Genomic DNA, 22201 nt, shown 5'->3' on the forward strand with positions numbered 1-22201 from the left:
CAGGAGACTTCTAGCACTCAAGAAGCTTCCTTGGGACAGACATATGGCTGTTACAAATCATCAGAATGGGAATGGAATAAGAAGGCCGAAGAAACTACCCCATACCAGTGAGCCCATCCCCAGAGACCCCGCCCTTCCCAGCATCCCCCAGCTTTCTTCCATCTGGCCTCTTCTTCAGCAGTTCCCTCAGCCTTCCTCCCATGTTGGGGGTCCCTCTTCTCCAGTACTTCCCTTCAGCCCAGCCCTTTCCTCTTTTCTGCTTCACTTCCACTCCCCTTCTTCAGAGTCTCTGCCTAATGAGCCCCTTCCCAGCCAGAGGGGGTGTTGTGGCTGACCCATCCTATCTCTCAGTGGTGCAGATGTTCTTGAGCTGGGGACTGCCCATCTCCTGTAACCGGTTCCTGTGCCGCCATCCAGGCGAGTTCCCTGCCACAGCTTTCCTGCTGGGGGCAGGCACCGGGGGACTCCTGGCCATAGGCAAGTATGAACAGCAGGGCTAGGGCTGAGCCAGGGCTGGGCCCCATCAGTTGACCTTTGATTTTACCAGGTACCTTTAGGTCTCTTTCAGTTCCTGGTGAACCCCATGAACATCTATGAAGAGCAGAAGATGGTGGTTTTGTACAGCTTGGTGGGTAAGTGTTGGGCAAGGCTGGGCCCCTTGAGGCCTGTGGAACACAACCTGTCCTAAGTGCTAAGGAGAGAGTGCCAATGAGCTAGCTTAATCCCGACCAAGCAAGCACTCTGTAGCTTCAACCTCCCCTTGAGCTTGGCCCCAACCTAGGAAAACAACAGCCCTTGCCTTCAATAAGCCCCCTCAATCTGGTGAGGGATTTTTGCCCTGTTGCCCACATGCTCTAGTCCAAACCCTCCTACTCTTTGTAACTTCATCTCTTCTGTCCTCTCTGGCTTATTTCCTGTTCCTCCTGAGAAATTCAGTTCATTCATTTGTTGAGCACTTACTGAGTTGTGCAGCCATGAATAAGGTTGACAGGCACCAGCTTTGTTGGAGTTTATACTTAAGAGAATTAGACACGAGGACTAGAGGTATGGCTCAATAAGTAGAGGGCCTGTCCTGCAAGCTCCAAGCCCTGAGTACTAGTGAAATTTATTATTTATTTAGTTATTTTTGGTCGGTTGCAGGTCTTGAACTCTGGGCCTGGGCACTGTCCCTGAGCTTTTCAGCCCAAGCCACAGCACCACTTCCAGCTTTCTGGTAGTTAATTGGAGATGAGTCTTATAGACATTCTTGCCAGGCTGGCTTTGAACTACAATTCTCAGATCTCAGCCTCTTGAGTAGCTAGGATTACAGCCACCAGCACCTGGCTGAAATTTAAATTTCAATAAGAGCTCTCTCCTCTACCTCCTCCTCCTCCTCTTCCTCTTTCTCCTTTTTTCTGTGCTGGTGCCATGGCTTTAACTCATGGCCATGGGTGGGGGGCTCTTGGCTTTTTCTTTTGCTTAAGGCTAACATTCTACCACTTCAGCCACACCTCCACTTCTGGCTTTTTGCCAGTCTTATGAACTTTTTCTCCTGGGCTGTCTTTGAGCCATGATCCTCAGATCTCAGCCTCTTGAGTAGATGGGGAGACAGGTATAAGTCACTAGCGCCTAGTTAAACAAGAGCCTTTCTGATGGTGGCAAGTGGTATGAAAAAGGTTAAAGAAGGAGATGTGAGAGAAGGGCTGAAGAGCAACCCTACCTTGAGCAGCTAGAGAAGACTTCCAGGAAATGTGACATTTGTATAGAGACCTTTGTATAAGAACAGAAAGCCCACCTACAAAAAGTTCATATCTCACATTAAAAAAAGTTTCAAAGCAAGATGTTTTTGGAGTTTGAATAATTCAACAGCTCAATAACTCCATCTAAAAATCCAGGGTCCTTTGGTCTTCTCTCTGTGTCATCTTCAACCTGTCCATCACTTCCATTTAGATCACAAAGTGGCTGTAGTAACTCCAGGCATCACATCTTCATAGAATGCCAAAGATCAGAAAAGAATTAACAATCCCTCTTTTTTTTTTGGGTCCGGTTGTGGGGCCTGAACTCTAGACCTGGGCGCTGTCCCTCAGCTCTTCAGCTCAAGGCTAGTGCTCTACCACTTGAGCCACAGCGCCACTTCCGGCTTTTTTCTTATGTGGTGCTGAGGAATTGAACCCAGGGCCTCAGGCATGCAAGGCAAGCGCTCTACCACTGAGCCACCTTCCCAGCCCCTGAACAATCCCTTTTTAGAAACCAGGTCATGCAGTAGAAACGGGGGCTTGGCCTGCTCTTTCTCCTTTTTTCTCTATTTCCTTCCCTTTGTGGTTTTCCTTGTGTCAGAATAATAAGAGGAAAAGGAACACAAGTTTGAAGTCGCCAAAGCTGGTATAATTCCATTGCCTGTGCCTTCTGGGTGGTAGTCGCTCACACCCTGGCTATCTTATGATCTTATGATCTCTTTGGAAGCTGTGTGGATCTCAGCAGTTCTGGGTTTCTTGCAGACAGCATTTCTACTTGGCTGACTGCCCATGAAGCCCCTTTAGCTCTTGCAAGCCATTTGTCCTTTGGGATCTCTCTGCCAGCAGGCTGCCCTCACAGGTGGAAGACCTCACTGCTAGCCCAGCCTGTTTGCTGCCTCCCAGAGTGTCCTCTGGTCCCAGAGGAGCCTGCCGAACTGTGAAAGCAGAGTATCTTGCGGTGGCCTTCTCCCCTGCCCTGGGGGAGAAGCAGGCTCCCATTCTCCCCACTTGCTGAGTGCCCCCCTCCCTTGTTCTGGGCAGGCCCTCCAGTGGCCGGTGAAGCTCTGCAGCTTGGCAGGCACCCAGCCCAGGAGGTGTGAGGCAGCTTCCCTTTCCTGCAGCAGAGGCCCTGGAGGGTCTTGGACTCCTGACACGCCTTGCTAGGCAAATGACACCCATTTCTGCTCAGACTCTCCTCCTGTGCCTGCCTATGCCAACTGCTTCTCCCTCCACTTCCAGAAAATGCACATTTAGGGGGTCTATTTTTATTTACTTTTCATATACTTGTTTATTTAGTGGTGCTGGATGTTTGTGCTGGTGATGCACACACTCTAAGCTGCTTCTTCCCCCCACCCCTGCAACCCTGCACACATGCACTCGCATTCTCTCTCTCTCTCTCTCTCATGGGACACTGTCTCCAAGCTCTTATGTTCAAGGCAAGCTCTCTACCACTTTGAGCCCCAGCTCTACATCTATTTTTCTGGGCTAAATAAAGATGAGTCTTACGGACTTTTCTGCCTGGGCTGGCTTTGAACACAATCCTCAGAGCTCAGCCCTCCTGAGTATCTAGGATTACATGCCTGAGTCACTAGTGCCTGGCTAACCCTGCTTTCTATATAAATTGCATGGGTAGAGGAGTGGCACTAGTTTTGCTCTGTTGGGAACCTGAAGAAGATATCTAAAACTCCTGCTTGCTCTCCTTTGAGCTTACTGCAGCTATTTGTCAACTATTGTCTGAGCTAGAGTCTTTGGCCAAAAGGCCAAGACCACCAAATAAGTATCTTTCAATGTCCTGTAATGCCATGATTGGTTTAGACAAATCCAGACATTCCCCCTACCCCCCAGGGGAGCCAGGGCAGGGCCAGGCTATTGCCCTTGAACAAAACCCAAGTTGTTTTAGCAACAGAAGACAGGGGAAGAAAAGAAAAGAAAAAAAAAAACCCTGAGGGGTGGCACCCAACTGGGCTTGCCACAAACCTGTATGATTAGGTGGAGCTAGCCATGTGAAGGACAGGGCTGGAGGGCTACTGGCGCCTTCATAGCAAGCCCAAAGAACTGAAGGCAGGAATGAGTGTGGCATGTTTAAGGAGCAGCAGCCAGGTCACTGTGGGGGCATATGGTGGGAGAAAAACTGAGTCACGTGAGCTCACTTCAGGGGGCTGGGCAGGGGCTGGATCACCAACATCTATTCTGTCTACTAAGTGTAGTAGAAAAGTACTGAGTGGTTTACTCAGGGAAGGATCATGACCTGACATGATAAATACAGCAGTCAGAGAGGAAGTAGGGAGATTAGTGAGAAGAAAGGAGTGAGGGTATAGCTCAGGGGCAGAGTGCTAGCCTCTTGCACTAGTGCAAGGCCCTGAGTTTGGTCCCTACCAACTACCACCAAAGGATCTAGACTCTGAGGGAGATGATGGGGACTTAGGAGGACAGTGGATACAGAGGGAAGGATAAAGATTTGGGATTTTTTGCTTTGGCATTCATTAGGTAAACACTCCATCCACGCAAGAATCTTCTCATTTCCCTGGCTAATTCTCACTGTTCCTTTGGCCTGGACTGCCATCTGTGCCTCCTAACAACACTTACTCATCTCCCAGGCTCAACTGACACATCATCTCCTTTGTCCAGCCTTCCCAGCCCCACCCCTCCCTGCAGAAATACCCCCGCCCTCCTTGGCTCTCAGCTCTCCCCAGAAGCACCTCCCTGCAGCCCTGAGCACATCCCGTGGTAGTCATTTGTTTACTTGTCTGTCTCTCTCTCTGGATTATGAGCCTTGAGGAGCTCCTTGTCTCCTCGCAGAGACCACAGGGAGACATGTGTGAAACTGCTGGAAGCTACCAGCAGTCCATGATTAAGGACTAATGAGAGGGAGGGGCCAGGCTGTAAGTGGTGTAGGTGTCAGCCCTGGAAATGTCAAGGTGGACTCTCACCTCTCTTCTGGCTACTCTGAAACAGGCTCCAGTGCCTGTTCCCAGAATTTTTTTTTTCTTTCGCCCACTCCTCTCACTCCGTATCTAGAGTGAGCATGAATCTAGCATGGCTATGAGAAATACTGGCTTCCTTCCCTGACATATGACATGCCCACTCGTGTGCACACACGTCAAGCTATCTCTCTGTGCCCTTCCGGAAACTACACCTTGAATGGCTGTTGAATGAATGTGTGAGTGAGTGAATGAATGAATGAGTGTCCTATCTAAGTCAGTGTCACTGGGGAATGAGGGTAGGAAGGTGGTGGATTCTAACGGGGCTGGGCAGGTAAGGGCACTGGTGAACACGAGGAGCAGCTTTTTCACTTTGCTTCCCCACATTGTGGGGTCTGTTGGCAGGTTTGGGGGCCATAGGTTGGGGGACGTCCCCTCACATTCGCTGTGCCAGTATCCTCTTGATCCCCAAGATGCTGGGCAGAGAGGGCAGGTTGTTTGTCATGGGATACGCTTTGGCTGCCATCTATGCAGGTAAGTGTGTGTCCCTGAGTGCCAGGTGGTGACCGGAAGTAGTGACCCTGGGTGGGGGTGGAGGAACCATCGAATGGGGGCTCAGCCTGAATCTCATCCTGAGCTGCTCAACCTTCCTATGAACTATTCGTGCTCTTTGGGTCTGCTTGGTGTAAACAGGAGAAAAGTCAAAGGTTGAATGAGAAGATCTCTTAACAGGCTTACTCAGTTCCATCACAAGGTAGCTCTGAAAGGTGGTCTGCAGGCAAAGGAGAAGCGAGGGGGTAAGTTTGAGAAGGCCCTGACCCTACAGGAAGGTAACACACTGGGCCTCTTCCTGCAGGGCCAGCAGCCAATCTTCGGCACAACCTCAACGAAGTGATAGCATCACTGGGCTGCACTGTGGAACTGCAGATCAACAACACCCGTGAGGCCTGGCGCGTCTCCACAGCCCCCTTGCGGGCAGTGTTCAAGGATCTGCTGGTCAGTACTGTGCAAGCAGGGCCTATGGGCCCCTCCAGGGCTGAGTCAATTTGAACAGGGAGCTGTGACCCTGGATTTACAACTTCCCAATGGGGATACTCCTGGATTTGTTTTTGGTGGGGGACGGGAGGGGGGGTAGAGCTGTCTCCAAATATTGCAGAATAGACCCTAATCCTGGGGCATTAAATGCCTGCAGAGTACCTCCATTTCATTGGGACATACATGCCCCCCATTTCCAAATACCAGAATGTGTGGGGCACTGAACTAGAATGTTAGGAAATTGGGGACATTGGCCTTTGAAGGAGTTGGAATTGTTTATGGGAGGACTGGAAACTGGGGAGTTGGGACTAATAGAGAAATAGGGAGAAATAGAAATTTGGAGATGGACTCTGAGGGGTTTAGAAGTCAGGGACATTCAGATGGCATAATGATCTGAGAAATTAGTTCCAAAGACCTGAGAACCACTGACCCTTAAGGATCTGGGAGGGAAGGCCTGAGGAAAAGCTGAGGCCTGGGAGATAAGAGGCACAGCTGGGGAGAGGTAAGGCCTCCCAGTACTCTGAACAGAGGGGAATCTGAAGGGAGGGGCTGTGCCTCGGGCTTGGCTCCCTGTCAGCTTGGGGTAAGAGTTCAGAGCTTGGCATGGCTAGAGATAGGTTGAGGAGAGCGAGCACTGGTAGCTCACGCCTGTAATCTTAGCTACTGAGGAGGCTGAGATCTAAGGTCAAAGTTCTAAGCCAGTCCAGGCAGAAAGTCTGTGAGACTCTTATTTCCAATTAACCAGAAAAAAGAAAAAAAAGTGGAGCTGGGTGTGATACAGTGCCATGGTTTGCCTTGAGCAAAAAAGCTGAGAGTGCAAGGCCAAGTTCAAGCCCCACTACCAGCACTCAGCACTATATATATTGGGGGGTGCAGCAGACACTCTGATCTCTATTCCTCCTTTTTTCCCTCCCTTACTCCAACTCCAGAGTAGCAAAGAATCGCTGAAAAGACAGACTCAGAACATCTCTGCCTCCTTTGAAGACCTGGATGCTCAAGTGAAAAGTGAGGCTGGCTACTCACTGAAAGACGGCATGGACTTAGACAAAGTGATGCAAGGCAAAGGGACCCGTGGGGCCCCCAAAATCAGAGTACCCTTGTCCACACAGAAGATGTACGAGATGAAGACAAAGATGCGTTGCTCCTGTGAGGGGTCCTGCCTAGGGGGGTAGAGCGGGGCAGGGCTCGAAGTACATACATGAGCTCCTAAGACACTCCTTGCTTCTTTCCCTAGATGTAGTGAATCAAGGCATACGTAGTTGTCGCCGCTGGTTTGACCAAAAACATAACGAATGCATGAAACACATCCGGGTCCCAATCCTCAACCACTTGGTCTGCCTGCCGATGAAGTTCAAGTTCTTCTGTAGCATTGCCAAGGGTCCGCACAGTGGAAGGAGGCCAGGGAGTACCAGGGCTGAGTCTTTGGGGACCACGTATTTGGGAGGCAGGAAAGCAGTCAAGTGGGGAAAAGTATAGATTCTCTGGGCATCCTCTGAGCCCACTCACCCTACCAACCACTTTGTCCCCTAATGAGGTATAGCTTAACTCTGGGCTTCATCTCTTCATTGGAAAGATGATGGGCATAATAATCATCATCAGCTCTTTAGGATGTTTTTCCCTTCTGTGCGAGTCCTGGGCCTTGAACTCAGGGCCTAGGTGCTATCTCTTAGCCTTTTTCACTCAAGACTGATGCTCTACCACTTGAGGAACCAAATCTGTACTTCTAGCTTTGTGGTAGCTAATTTGGGATAAAAGTCTCATAGACTTTCCTGCCTGGGCTGGATTGAACCAGGATCCTCAGATGTCAGTCTTCTAAGTAGCTAGGATTGCAAGAGAGGGCCATGGGGGCTTAGTGGCCCCTCTAGGGATTTTGAGGCTTCAAGGGGACACTGCATATGAAGCAGATTCCAGAGCAGGCACTCAGAGGAGCTGCTCTATAAATACTGGCTATCATTTTTGCTATTTGCTGCTGTTCAGGACAAGTGAAAACAATGAGGGTGAGGAATCAGAGCCTTGTTTCTGGGGAGAGGAATCTAAGGACAATGGAGAGGAAAAAAAGAGAGGTAGAAAGTCATAGACAGAGAAACAAAAAGCATGGTAGAAGGTCAGGCTCAGATCTCAGGAGGCTGAGATCTAAGGATCATGGTTCAAAGCCAGCTGGAGCAGGAAAATCTGGGAGACTCTTATCTCCAATTAACAAGCAAAAATCCAGAAGTAGAACTGTGACTCAAGCAGTAGAGCACTAGCTTTGAGTTTAAAAGCTCAGGAACAATGCCTAGACCCTGAGTTCAAGCCTCAGACCCAACACACACACACACACACACACACACACACACACACACACGGTGAAGAGGCTCACAGGACAGCAGGCAAGCCAGCCAGGTCCAGGCTTGCGGACCAGAAAGGAGAGGTCCTGATCCTGACCTAGCCCTACTCTTCACTAGTGATGGAAGTTTGGTGCCGCAATCGCATCCCTGTGGAAGGCAACTTTGGACAGACCTACGACACCCTCAACCAGTCTATCCATGGTCTAAATGGGGAATTTTCAGCTAATATTGACATAAAGGTAGGAGTCAGGAGTATGAGTGGGTGAGTTGCGGGTTGATAGGGAATGGGAGGAGGCGTTAGGGAATGAAGCAGGAGGAAGAACAAGTAAGAGGCTCAGGAAGAGGTAACCTGAGGGAGGGAGACAGCCGGAGAGTGGTATTCCTGTCAGAGATTGTACCTAGCCTGTGATATGCACACAGCTGGCTTAGGGATAGAATGGCCAGCCAAGAATGAGATGGTGCCGGGGAACTGTCACAGAGGGTGACAAGCAGGAAAAGTGATCATTCCTGCGGTCCTGGGAGGCTCCTGGGGTATGAATGGGTCTCCAAGTATCACACAAAAAAGGCTGCTGCTGGGTCTGGCCAATGGCAGCAGACTGAGTCTACCCATGTGCCCTCCCCAGGAAGAGAAGCAGACTGGGTTGGTAGGCCTCAATATAAGCTGGGAGCACGTGAGCACTGAGGTGCGAGACTACGTGGAACGGCAGGAGGCCCATCTGGAGTGGGCACTCGCATTGATACAAGTGCTGCTGTCCTGTACCTTCCTCATAGTCCTCCATGGGTGAGTGATGGACCCCCACCCCCACCCACTGTCCCTTCTGCTGCCCAGGATGGGACCCCTGACCTAAAGGGAGGCTTTAAGGATGGAAATACCCAACCCAACCCCAGCTCTGAATCTGTCCAGTCTTTGTCTTTATATCAAGCTGGATTGGCTGTTTACACGAAATTAAAGAACAGGTGAACATTTTCAAAGAAGAAATGTTATCCATGTTCCCACCATCTTAAAAGGGCAAGTGTCTTCATTCATCTACCTCCTTTCAGCCTTTATTCCTAACACTGACTTTTTTTTTTACCTTTAGCTTTGACTTTTTTTTTCTTGCCCTTCATATTCCTCTTGGCTCTGACTCTGTGCCATTTTTATGGTCCAATTTTGCTTTCATTCTCCCTCACCTGCTGCGTTGGCAGCAACGTTCTGTTCATTTAGAACAAAGTCCTCAACCCCACCCAGCCTGATGTCCAGCTGAGCTGTCCTGGGCCTCTTTCTGCTCTCTGCCCTGGGCCTCGCCCACTCTCATTCTGGACCCTGTGTTTCCCATCTCCACCTCAGATGTCTGAGATGGGGGGCTGGGAAGGTGGCTCAGTGGTAAAGTGCTTGCCTTGCATGCATGAGGCCCTGGGTTCCATTCCTCAGCACCACATAAGCAGAAAAAGCCGGAAGTAGCATTGTGGCTCAAGTGGTAGAGCACTAGCCTTGAGCTGAAGAGCTGAGGCCCAGAGTTCAGGCCTCACGACTGACACAAAAAAAAAAGTCTGAATAGGCAGGGGCTGAGCAAGGGTACCTATAGAGGCCCTTGCTGTATGCCTCTGTCCATAGGGATAGGGTGACTGAAAGTTAGTGGTTATGGGTGTACCCAGGGCCTCATGAGATGACAAAGATGGATGAGCCATCTTCCTGCCCTCAAGATGCTGTTGGTCTAGTTGTTGTGGTGAGAGAGACAATTACAAGACAGAGATGATCCAAAGGCCATACAATGCGCTGGGGCCAGGCACCAGTGGCTCACACCTATCATCCTAGCTACTCAGGAGGTTGAGAGCTGAGGATCATGGTTCAAAACCAGCCCAGCAGGAAAGTCCCTGAGACTCTTATCTCCAATTAACCACCAGACAACTGCAAGTGGTGCTGTAGCTCAAATGGTAGAGCGCTCACCTTGAGCTGAAGAGTGCAGGGACTGCGCCCAGGCCCAGAGTTCAAGCTCCATGACAAAAAAAAAAAAAGGCTGAGGATCCAAACAAGGCATGGGGGATGAGTAGGTAGCTCTGGAATGGCCATAACGGGGCTCCAAAAGACTTCAAGTGGAGAACCATGGTTGAGGAAAGGAAGGTAGTATCTTGAGGAAAGGTCTTGGTATCTGTCAGTGTACAGGGGCAGCAGCTGGGCTGGATGACTGAGACAAAAAGGCATGATCAAAGGAGTCTGAAGAATCGTCTAATAAAGCCCTAAACTGAAAACAGCTATGAGATGAGGTGGGCAAGCTGAAAGGAGGGATGTGAGGCCAGGTCATGGGTTAAGGAGCCTGGTTGGGATGGGGCAGAGCAGGAAGATGACCTGAGACGGAGGGAGGAGCAGCAGGTTTCAGAGCCAGGTTGGGGAGGGAAGGAAGCAGGCACAGAGTAAAACGTCACTTCCAGGCTTTCAACCTGGATGAGATCACTCACTAAGGGGAAAGGAGAGGTGGGAGGGCAGGCTCCAGAACAGGAAGTCCACATAACCCTAACCCCATGATAGGTCTCTCCACAAGGGGGCGCTCCCAGCCTATCTTTATATTTGTAGTTCTTTTTCTTTTTTGGGGGGGCGAGGGGGGGTTACCCTTGGGAGATGAAGACCAAACTCAGGACCTTGCACTTGCCAGGCAAGCATTCTTCCACTGAATTGAATCTCCAACCCTGAATTTAGTTATTTCTATCTCACAGGCAAAAATGTGGATTGCTTTTTTAAACAGGGCCCCAGAAGTGATGGCTTTAGAACTTCTGTTTCACCGAGTTTATTTCATATACTTTTTACAGTTTTCAACACATTTCAAACAATTAACTGGTTTTTTTTTTCCCCTTTAGGCAACAAACATGAGATTTGGGGAGAGCAATGGAGGCTAGAATAGACACATATAGCCTCACTGTGAAGGGAGATGGTGAATTGGGATGAGTTTTGCTTGAGGCAACCTCTGAGGTGTGTCAAAGGCAAAAGAAGCCAGAGCTTGAGAGGAGGCTGTGGGTGTCGAAGGGAACTAGATGGTTCCTGAAAAACTTGAGGGTCTACCTCTGGGCCTCTGCTCCACATTTGCTCTGCAAAATACATGCATATAGGCAACATATAGCACATCTCACCCACTTCCCCCAAGACTGGCCACACCCTTCTCTGAGCCCCCTCATCTCTGTTGGGTCTCAGCAGTCACGTAGCTGGAAGGCCACTGCTACACAATGGGAAGGAAGGGGTATAGCCTGCTTCCTCTGTCATCACCACCATATACCCCAGCTTCAGGCAGAGAGGGCTCAGTAAATACCTGTTGGCCAGCCAGGTGCTGGTGGCTCACGCCTGTAATCCTAGCTACTCAGGAGGCTGAGATCTGAGGATCGCGGTTCAAAGCCAGCCCAGGCAGGAGAGACTGTGAGACTCCTATCTCCAATAAACCACCAGAAAACCGGAAGTGGCGCTGTAGCTCAAGTGGTAGAGCGCTCGCCTTGAGCTGAAGAGCTGAGGGAAAGTGCCCAGGCCCAGAGTTCAAGCCCCACAACCGACCAAAAAAAAAACAAAAAAAACCTGTTGGCCACCTGAATGAATGTGCCTCAAGGAAGCCTGCAGTTGGGGATGGGTGAGGAGATCCTGTATCAGGAGACTGAGACATGGCCATCTAACTGTCCACAGGTCCTTCTCTTACATAGACAGCTATAACCAGGACATCCGCTTTGACAACATCTATATCAGCACCTACTTCTATCAGATTGATGAGCGCAGGAAGAAGCTGGTAAGTGGGCTCTGACCTGTACAAGGATGCCTCACTGACTGTGTTGTCTGTGGGCTTGACACTCCAGGAGACCAGAGGGGGAAAGGGTACACAGAGGGCTCTGGGGTTCGTGTGTGTGTGTGTGTGTGTGTGTGTTGTGCGTGCACGCGCGTGCGCCAATACTCAGCTTGAATTCAGGGCCTGGGCACTGGTCCCTTAGCTCTTTTGCTCAAGGCTGATGTTCTACCATTTGGGCCACAGCTCCACCTTATGATTTTTGCTGCTGAATGGACTTTCCTGCCTGAGCTGGCTTTGAACCATGATCCTCAGATCTCAGCTTCCAGAGTAACTAGGATTACAGGCGTGAGTCATGGGCACCTGGCTGAGATTCTTAACCAGGGGATGTTTATTTCCAGGGAAAACGGACTCTGCTGCCACTGCGCAAGGCGGAGAAGCTGACTGTCATCTTTCCCTGCAAGCCCACCATCCAGGCCTCAGAAATGAAAAACTTGGTGAGGCTGGTGTGGGGATCAGGCCTCTTGATGAAACAACAGACTTGAGGGCGGAAGGCAAAGGCAACCAGCCAAAAGACAGCCACCCTAGCCCATGCTTCTGGCAGGTGAGGGAGCTCCTGGAGATCCTGCCCATCCTACTGCTGTTGCTGCTGCTGTGTGCACTGGACAGGGCTCTCTACACGGTCTTTGACACCATCCGCCAGCATTCCTACCTGCAGTACTCCTTCCACAGTGAGCTCTATCCCAGAGTCCTGCAGCCCCCACATTTAGCCTTCTCCTGTGACCATCTCCTCCCTGTCCTCCCCAAGGTCAAATCTCAGCCCTGGAACCCAGAAGCTATTATTGGGGAGCCTCGATTATCCATTCACCCAGAAAAATAGGTCAAGTATTTTTTTTCTTCTTGCCAGTCCTGGCACTTGAATTCAGTGCCTGGGCACTGTCCCTGAGCTACTTTTGCTCAAGGCTAGCACTCTACCACTTGAGCCACAGCACCGCTTCCGGCTCTTTCTGTTTATGTGGTACTGAAGAATTGAACCCAGGCTACATGCATGCTAGGCAAGCACTCTACCACTAAGCCACCTTCCCAAACTTGGGTGAAGTATTTCTATGACCCCCTCCTTACCTCCAGCCCCCATCCTTCCCCAGCTCTTAATTCTAACTTTCCTCTGATCCCTTACCCCCAACTTCCTATCCTGATCTTAGGCAATCATAAACTGGAGGTGAAGGTTGAAGGAAACTCTATGCTTGCCCGGCTTCTTCGGAAAACCATCGGAGCCCTGAATACCTCCTCAGACGTCCGGGTGGAAACAAACAACATGCGTGAGTGATACTGGAGATTGGGTTTATGGAACTGGGGCTGGGGACAGGTCAAAATGTTCCAAGGTAAAGAGTTAGGGAGTAGCCTGGTGTGGATGGCCCCCATCTGTAATCATAGCTACTCATGAGGCTGAGCATTGACAGTCAAAGCCATGCTAGGCAGAGAAGTCCAAGAGACTTTTATCTCCAATTAACCACCAAAATCAAAAACAAAGAACAACAAAGAAAAAAGCAGAGTGGAGGTGTGGTTCAAGTGGTTGAATGCCAGCTTTGAATGAAAATGCCAAGGAAAGCTTGAAGTTCTGAGTTCAAGCCCCAGTACAAGTATATACACACACACACACACACACACACACACACACACAATTCTGGACTGGTTCTTGAGAGTGAGGAGATGGGGACTGAGACAGAGAAATCAGAGTAGGGAACATGGTGGGTGTGAGCAGAGAAGCCCAACAATCTAAGCAGTGGTATCCAGTAGAACTTTTTCTCTTTTCTTTTCTTTCTTTCTTTTTTTTTTTAAGTTGGTCATGGGGCCTGAACTCTGGGCCTGGGCGCTGTCCCTGAGCTCTTCAGCTCAAGGATAGCACTCTACCACTTGAGCCACAGCACCACTTCCAACTTTTTCTGCTTATGTGGTGCTGAGGAATTGAACCCAGGGCCTCATGTATGTAAGGCAAGCACTCTACTACTAAGCCACCTTCCCAGCCCCTTCTTTTTCTTTCTCTTTCCTTTCTTTCTTTCTTCCTTTCTTTTTCTTTTTTCTTTTTTTTTTGTTGTTGGTGGTGGTGATGGTTGTAGGGCTTGAACTAAGACCTGGGCACTGTCTCTGAATCTTTTTTGCTCAAGACTAATGCTCTACCACTTTGAGCCATAGCTCTATACTTCTGGTTTTCAAATGGTTAATTGGAGATAAAGAGTGTCTCAGACTGGGCTGGCTTCAAACCTTGATCCTCAGATCTCAGTATCCTGAGTAGCTAGGATTACAAGCATGAGCCACCAGCACCTGGCTAGAACTTTCTTTATGATGGAAAGTTCCATATGTGTCCATACTACATGCTGGGCCCAGTGGTTATAGTGCTCGCAGGGCAGCCTTGCCCCACAGGGTAAAGAGCAGGCAAGAAGAAGGGAATGGAACTCCCATTGTCTCCTATGGCTTCCTAGGCCCTACCTCCAACTCCTGTGGGGAGGTTAGCTCAAGGCTGTCCTGTCCCTCATCTTGTCTTGACCAGACCACTGACTGTTTTTCCCTTTCCCCAGCCTGCCTGCCCCAGCCCGTGTGCATGGATACCAAGGCCTACTGGAAGGCTATACAACCGATCGGCCTGCTAGCCTGTCTCTGCCTAGCTCAGGCTTATGGCTACCGGCTCCGGAGGGTCATTGCAGCCTTCTATTTCCCCAAGGTGTGTCATCCCAGACCACTTCACCCCTACACACATACACAAACACACACACATACACACTCAGCTCCCTTCCAATCCCATCTTCCTGCTCAGCCACCATCACTGAAACCTTCCTTCCACTATAGAGAGAAAAGAAGCGGGTCTTGTTCTTTTACAATGAGCTCTTGAAGAAGAGAGCCGCGTTCACACAACTAAGGAGGGCTGCCATCCTGAGGCGGGCACACCAGCAAAGAGCTCCAGTAAGTCCAGACCTGATGTGCCTGCCAGCTTTCAACTGGATCTGAGGACAGTGGGGGTGGGCACCTTCCATCAGTCTGCCCAGCACCTCCCAGTGTGCTAGTCCTACTGGTGCAGGGTGAGTCTGACAGGATGCTGGACGTCAGGAATGTGGTTCTCTATGAACCTCAGGATTCAACCCAGCCTAAGACTCAGTAGACAGGAAAGCCACAGAAAAGGGAAACTAGATCTGGTTGAAGGAAAGCAAGAGGGATGAGGGAAACTAAGGAAAAGCCACAGGTTCTGATGAAGGTGCTGCAGACCAGTTCAATGAAGTTTAGAGGAGAGAAGGAAGCAGGTAGGCTATGGGACAGGAGGCCTAAGGCATGTGCATTATGAAAACATCCAGTCCAGAGAACCAGGTTTCAATCCACATACTCCTTCCAGTAATTCCTTCCCTCATTACTACAACTATGTGACCCTGAGCTATGGTTTGGTTTTTCTCTTTTGTAAAATATTGTCAACTATTCCAGGTTGTAAAGATGAAGTGAATTTTATTCTAGCATAAGAATAAAGCTTATTAGCCGGGCGCTGGTGGCTCACGCCTGTAATCCTAGCTACTCAGGAGGCTGAGATCTGAGGATCGCAGTTCAAAGCCAGCCCGGGCAGGAGAGACTGTGAGACTCCTATCTCCAATAAACCACCAGAAAACTGGAAGTGGCGCTGTAGCTCAAGTGGTAGAGCGCTCGCCTTAGCTGAAGAGCTGAGGGACAGCGCCCAGGCCCAGAGTTCAAGCCCCCCCGACCGACAAAAAAAAAAAAAAAAAGAATAAAGCTTATTGTCATTTTGTGTCCCTTGGGCAAGTGTCTCTCCAAGCATCAGGTTGGTTTAATTTTGTTTCTGTTTTTTTTTTTTTGTGAGAGTCCTGGGGCTTGAACTCAGGGCCTGAACATTGTCCTTGAGCTTTTGTGCTCAAGGCACAAAAATAAACAAAAATTGAGCCACAGCACCATTTTCTAGCTTTTGGGTTAGTGAAGGCAGGAGTCTCACAGACTTTCCTGCCCAAGCTGGCTTTGAGCTGTGATCCTCATATCTCAGCCTCCTGAGTAGCTAGGATTACAGGGGCAAGCCATGTTTACCCAGCTTTATCAGTTCTTTTTTTTTGGGGGGGGGGTCTGGTCTTGGGGCCTGAACTCTGGGCTTGGGCACTGTCCGTCAGCTCTTCAGCTCAAGGCTAGCACTCTACCACTTGAGCCACAGCACCACTACCAGCTTTTTTCTTTTTTCTTATGTGGTGCTGAGGAATCGAACCAGGACCTCAGGCATGCAAGGCAAGTGCTCTACCACTGAGCCACCTTCCCAGCCCCTGTCAGTTCTTTTACCTGAAAAAGAGATGGTTAAAAACTGGAAACAATGGCTCATCCCTGTAATATCAGCTACTCTGGTGGTGGAGATTGGCAGACTAACAGTTTGAGGTCAGCCAGGCAAACCATTAGTAAGATCTCATCTCAACCAATAAGCCAGGTATAGTGGTGTGAGCCTGTGTGTGATCCAGCTGTATGAGAGGACTTAGGTAGGATCTTGGTCTGAGGCTGGCCACAACAAAGACCAAGACCTTACTAGAAATCACAACATCCTACCTGAAAAATAACTAAAGTAAAAAAAAATAAAATAAAAGTGACTTAAGTGGTAGAATGTTCATCTAGTAAGTTGTAGGTCCTGTGTTCAAACCGAGTGAGTATTGCCAAAAGAGACCTAGAGACAGAGAAATAATGATAATAATATCTTCTGTATATGGCTATGTGTGTGTGTTCACAGAGCTAGGGATGGAACCCCAAGGCCTCACACAAAGTGTAAGCTCTGATACTAGCTATAACCAGCCCATATGGTTTTTTCTTTTAAATTTGAGATAACATATCTACAATCTCTTAGTACAAGACCCAACATTATAAACAGAACAATGAATAAGAGCTTTTTCTTTTTTTGTCAGTTGTGGGTCCTGAACTTGGAGCCTAGGTGCTAAACTGGAGCTCTTTTGCTCAAGGCTGGCAGTCTACCACTTAGAGCCACAGCACCACTTCCAGTTTTCTGGTGGTTAATTGAAGACAAGAGTCTCACAGACTTTCCTGCCTGGGCTGGCTTTGAACAGTAATCCTCAGATCTCAGCCTACTGAGATGCTAGAGTTATAGGTGTGAACCGCCTGTGCCCTGCTCAGCTATTCTTATTTAATTGGCCCTAACAAAGTTCATAAAAGTGAGACTGACTTTGCTTGACTTTTTTCTCCAGTGCCTAGGCCTTCCCAGCCTCTATGACACATGAGACAGAAAAAAATGTCTAATAAAAAAAAAAAGAACATACTGAGATTCCTTGACCAGTCCTGAAGTAAATAGGACTTAATGGGCAGATTGAAGTGGGAGGAACATGTATTCTAGGCCAAGGAAACAATGTATAAAGATACAAGAGTCCAAAGGGAATGCCAAGTACCCAACTCTGGCAAAGAAGAAATAAGCACAAAAGAGTCAGTATTAGAGAGGTGGAGCAGAGGCTAGAAAGGGACAGATTACAGAAGGCTCTGAAGGCCAAGCCCAAACGTCCTTTTGTCTGGCAGGCAGCTGGGCCCTGGGAATTTCTGGAGCAAAGAATGATCTGATTTGGTGGCTTGTGCAGGATTCCTGGCAATGGAGGGAGGGTGGGGTTGGGGGGCGGGGCGTATTGATAACAAGGTTTGTAGTTTGGAATCAGCCCTCAGATCTGGTCTGGTTTGACCTAAGATTAGAAAGTCACACCATCTCTCTGAACTACACATTTCTCATCTGTAAAGTGGGGATGACCAGTCCTTCTATTTTTCCCTACTCACCTGTAGGCCTTGACATGTGGACCAAATAAGATGATTTAAAGGTGCAATGATAGCTACTGCTGCTGCATTTCCCAGCCTCCTGCCATTCCATCACAGAGTTGAAGAGGGAGGCTCTCAAGGGCCTTTTTCCAAAGTACCCTCACCCTCTAGGACTCTCCTGGGCTCAACCCAGCCTTCTCCAACAAGTAGGCAGTGTCAGGCCTTGGTGACTTCAGACAGTAAGGGCTGCCCAAATGCCCCAGACAAAAATCCCCTTTTCCCTCTGGTTTCCCATCGGGTACTAAATCCCTCCACTCTTCACCGCCCCCCCCCCACTTCTCCACAGCGCCACCACCTGGTAGACGCCCTGCACCGCCGCTGCCCGCTCCTACGCCGCTGGCTGTGCCGCCGCTGCGTGGTGTGCCAGGAACCCGAGACATCTGAGTCCTACGTGTGCCCGACGCCGGACTGCGAGACCGTGTACTGCCTGTCCTGCTGGGATGACATGCGGCAGCGGTGCCCGGTCTGCACGCCCCGTGAGGAGCTTTCCTCCTCCGCCTTCAATGACAGCAACGATGATGCTAACTACGCGGAGTGAAGGCTGGCGGCTCGCTTTCCCGCCCACCTTTCCGGTTAATAAAACGCCTGGCACGTTCCCGCTGTCTGCGCTTGGCGAGGGTCGGGGACGGGTTGAGCCGGGCAGTGGATCCCAGCCACCCAGGTCCCAGCCAGGGATCTGAGCAAAGCCTGGGTGGAGGGAAGGGAAGGCGTGACAACCAAGCCAGTCCGACAGGGTTTGCCGCAGTGTTTCGGGAAAGTGGCTTAGGCCGGGAAGCGGGGGCGGAGCCGGTGCTAGGGGCCCCCCGGCAGCTCCTTTAGGACCCCGCGCGGCGGCGGAGGCGGGCCGACGAGGGCGGGGCCTCTGCGGGGGCGGGGCTTATCTCCAGGCCGGTGGGCGGGGCGAGGCGGGGCCTGGTGCTGCGCAGCGGCGCGGAGAGCGTGGAGCCGACCCCGCGCCTCGGCTACTGCCAGTGGTCGCGCACCTGCTGCCCTCGCCCGGCCCGGGGCGCTGCTGCCATGCCGCTGGCGCTGCTCTGGGCCCTGGGGCTCCTGGGCGCGGGCAGCCCGCGGCCCTCTCCGCCGCTCCCAAACACAGGTGAGTTCCGGGCCTGGAAGGAGTGGAGGGAGGGGTACCCTAGGGAAAGGTGCGGGAAAGTGAAGCGGCATTGGGGTACCCGGGGCAGGCCGGAGAGCCCACCCAGAGCACGGCCTGCCTGGTCTGCTGCATCTGGGCCTGGCGACTCGGCGATGGAGTGCCAAGGAGGGCAGAAGGGATGGATACTGGTGCCGCCGTCCGGTCGCCCTCTGCGTTGTCCCGCAGAAACTTTCAGTTCAGGTACCGGGCATCGAGGGGCCTTGCCCGGCGCCCCCTTTAAAAGTGGTGGAAAGAGAGTCGGCTCCCCTCTGGAGCCCAGCTGGCCGTTCCACAGGGTGCCAGGGTCCCGAATGGCCAGGGTTCATGAGATGGAAGGAGGGGGATTCTTTCCTTCCAGGCCCAGCCCCGCTCCCCCCCGCCCCCCCCCGTGCGGTGGCCACCCGCAGCGTGGCGGGGCGGGAGGAGCCGGGAGAAGGGAGCCTCGCCAGGAAAGAGGCCGGGACACCAACTCCTCCTTGGAACTTTCACTTCCCGCTGCTGTCTTGGGCCGGGGGGCCGAGAGGGCAGGCGGGGGTGGAGTGTCCGGAGGGAGCCATGGGGTGGGGGGGCAGCACTCGGGGAGGAAGCGGAGGCTGTGTGGAGCGGGTGTGCCCGACTGGGCATCAAGGCTATTTAGAGAGGTGGGGGTGTTTGCACTGCTCACCCAGAAATGGGTGTTGCCTGCCTCTTCGAAGTGAAGGAAGGGGAGGGTGAATGGGCACTCAGCCACAAGGCTTCGCCCAGTGTTGAGAGAGGGTGTTCCTGGGGTGTGTGTGTGTGTGTGTGTGTGTTGTGAGGTGGGGGGGGGATAATTGGAAAGGTGTGGGGAACAGGGGAGGGTCCCTGTGAAAACCTGAGATCGGCCAGAAAGATCCAAGGAACAGTTGCAGGCTGAGCAAGCTGGACTCCCTCTGGGCTGTAGGGATGGGTTGGTGGTGGAAAGCAGCCTCTCCCTCCAGTTTCCCCCTTGAGTTTCAGCATGCAATGCACAAGCCCATCACATCTGAGGGCACCAGTGGCTCCAGTTCCACTATAGATCTCCTGGCCTTCTCTTGGGGTTCTCTGGGGCTCTGCAGGTGGCACTGAGGAGCAGCAGACCAGACCAGAAAAGGTCCTGAGTGGGTCCTTAGAGCACCAAGTCCTTCAAGACAACCCTCCAGTTCCCCCAGCAGAGGTGCTTCCGGTGAGCCCCACCCCCACCCCCATCTCTCAGCTAATAAATACCACCACTCTCATCCTTAGTTCTCAAGTGTCTCAAGGCCAGAGCTCAGCTGCAGAGTCTGTGTGTGGATGGAGTTCTTGTCCCAGGTCCAATCCAGGTGGAGCTTCCTCTCCCCACACGCTAGCACCTGGCTTTACTTAGCGCCTCTCCTCTCTGCATGCACTCCTCAGCCATCCATCTCCACTGGGTGAATTCTGACTAGACTTGCTCTTCTCATCTCACAGGGTTGGTGTCAGGCAGTGCCTCACCAACTCCCCCCCCCCATACTAAAGCTGAGTCAGAGGAAGGGTTGGGGCCCTGTGCTGGGTCCTCCGTGATGCTTCCTCTCTGGACAGGAAGCTGAGAAGGGGCGGCTCAGATACCTTCCTTGACCTCCCCACACAACCCCCCAGAACAATGCCCCAGTCCAGGCAGGGCTTCCTGGCCACTCCCTAGGGATCCCCCACTAGTGTATGACCTAATTGTTGGTGCTCTCCTGAGGGCCTGCTGGTTAGGGAGAATAGGAATTGTGGACAGGGCTAAGGGGAGTGACATCCTTCTGATACCCACAGACCAGTTCACCTGAAGCCCTGAGAATTCAGTTGGAGCTGGATGGTGAGAATCATATCATAGAGCTGCTACCAAATAGGTAAGATGGCAGGGGCTGGGAATATGCTTGCCTAACATGCATGAAGCCCTGTGTGCAATTCCCCAGTACCACATAAACAGAAAAAGCACTGTGTCTCAAATGGTAGAGCACTAGCTTTGAACAAAAGAAGCTCAAGGATAGTGCCCAAACCCTGAGTTCAAGCCCTAGGATTGGCAAAAGAAAAAAAAAAGATGGCAGGAATAATAAAAAGCATATGCCCACATTTACATAGTATTTACTATATGCCAGGCACTAAGCCCACACTCATGTAGGTTCTTCTTAACAATTCTATAAGTTAGAGACAATTATATATCATTATCCTCATTTAACATATGAAGAAGCTATCGCACAGAGAGGCTAAATAATTTGCCCCAGGCCACACAGCCATCCTGTGTCAAAACCTCAATTGGAACCCAGATAGTCTGGCAGAGAGTAAGTGGGCCAACCCTTGCTGCCTCAGGGGAAGTGGTCAAGTTAGGAGCTTTGCTTGGCTCCCAGATGATCATCCATTACCCTGTGATTTCGCTCAGGTGCTGACCTTCCTTTTTCTTCACTCCATAGGGATTTGGTCCCAGGCCGCCCAACCCTGGTGCGGTACCAGCCTGATGGTACTCGGGTTGTCAGTGAGGGGCACACTCTGGTGAGTCAGGCCTATCTGTGTCCTTTTTCTAGCCTGGGCAATGGAGGGAGGAGCAACTGGAGGAAGTGGAAGGACGCTGCAGGTCTAGACTCCTCTGGGTTCAAGTGCTGCTCCCCCTGAAACAAATGTTTCTCTGCTGTAGGAAAATTGCTGTTATCAGGGAGGCGTGCAGGGCCATGCCCGCTCCTGGGTCTCCATCTGCACCTGCTCCGGGCTCAGGTACAGTGGGTGGGTCCCATGACAGTGGAGGAGGGCTCAGGTATGAAGCTGAAATGTTCTGATTTTCTGTCTCTTCTTAGGGGGCTGGTGGTCCTGTCTCCAGAGAGAAGCTATGCCGTGGATCTGGGGCCGGGGGACCTTCAGGGTTCTCCCATTATCTCTCGTATCCAAGATAACCTCCTGCCACACCACTCCTGTGCCCTGCGCCGACATGTCCCTATGCCCACTCAGGCTTCACCAGATCTCCCTCTGGGACAGCACCATCTTCACCGGGTGAGGAGGAAAGGCAGGGGGGCTGGGCTTCAGTTGTGCTGCCACATTTACTCTTCCCACCAAGGCAAGCAGGCAGGTACTGTCCATCTTTTATTGAGGAAACAGCTGGGTACCAGTGGCCTAAGCCTGTAATCCTAGCTACTCAGGAGGCTGAGATCTGAGATCCTGGTTCAAAGACAGCTGGAATAAGAAAGTCCATGAGACTCTTATTTCCAATTAATCGCCAAAAAGCCAAAAGTGGAGGTGTGGCTCAAGTGGTAGAGTGCCAGCTTTGGGCAGAAAAAAAATTTAACAGTGCCAAGGCCTTGAGTTCAAGCCCCAGTACTAGCACCAAAAATATAAAATGATAATAAAATGAAGAAATTTCAGAGTTACCCAAAGTCATATCACTAAGTTTTATATCTATCATCAGAAGCAAGGGTTCTAAGCCGGGCGCTGGTGGCTCACGCCTGTAATCCTAGCTACTCAGGAGGCTGAGATCTGAGGATCGCAGTTCAAAGCCAGCCCGGGCAGGAGAGAC

General features: G+C 51.1%; 2 protein-coding genes across 5 annotated transcripts in view; both read left to right on the forward strand.

Moving 5' to 3' along the window:
* Positions 1–43: 43 nt before the first annotated feature.
* On the forward strand, positions 44–18102 carry Dcst1 (DC-STAMP domain containing 1). The gene is made up of 16 exons (XM_013015033.1): positions 44–107; positions 352–477; positions 558–632; positions 5042–5170; positions 5493–5632; positions 6601–6817; positions 6906–7049; positions 8116–8237; positions 8622–8779; positions 11639–11738; positions 12134–12229; positions 12337–12463; positions 12935–13051; positions 14309–14451; positions 14577–14690; positions 17851–18102. Exons 1-16 carry the CDS (start codon positions 44–46, stop codon positions 18100–18102), a joined length of 2124 nt encoding a protein of 707 aa, XP_012870487.1.
* Positions 18103–18515: 413 nt separating this feature from the next.
* Adam15 (ADAM metallopeptidase domain 15) overlaps positions 18516–22201 on the forward strand; it is a 12945-nt gene continuing 9259 nt past the window's right edge. For all 4 annotated transcript variants that reach the window (XM_013015358.1, XM_013015361.1, XM_013015359.1 and 1 more), the window contains exons 1-6: positions 18516–18660; positions 19776–19882; positions 20473–20549; positions 21111–21189; positions 21332–21408; positions 21489–21681. In XM_013015358.1, the coding sequence (XP_012870812.1) occupies positions 18582–18660; positions 19776–19882; positions 20473–20549; positions 21111–21189; positions 21332–21408; positions 21489–21681 (612 nt within the window). In that variant the 5' untranslated portion in view covers positions 18516–18581. The remainder of the gene's footprint in view (positions 18661–19775; positions 19883–20472; positions 20550–21110; positions 21190–21331; positions 21409–21488; positions 21682–22201) is intronic.

Source organism: Dipodomys ordii, unplaced genomic scaffold (genome assembly GCF_000151885.1).
Source record: "Dipodomys ordii isolate 6190 unplaced genomic scaffold, Dord_2.0 Scaffold26, whole genome shotgun sequence".
NCBI lineage: Eukaryota > Metazoa > Chordata > Mammalia > Rodentia > Heteromyidae > Dipodomys > Dipodomys ordii.

Excerpts from the sequence above, each read along its gene's own strand:
- Dcst1 (XM_013015033.1), top strand. The coding sequence starts at position 44 with ATGGCTGTTACAAATCATCAGAATGGGAATGGAATAAGAAGGCCGAAG. Across the intron at positions 108-351 it reads GAAGAAACTACCCCATACCA|TGGTGCAGATGTTCTTGAGC; the intron begins GTGAGCCCATCC and ends CCTATCTCTCAG. Across the intron at positions 5,633-6,600 it reads CAGTGTTCAAGGATCTGCTG|AGTAGCAAAGAATCGCTGAA; the intron begins GTCAGTACTGTG and ends CTCCAACTCCAG.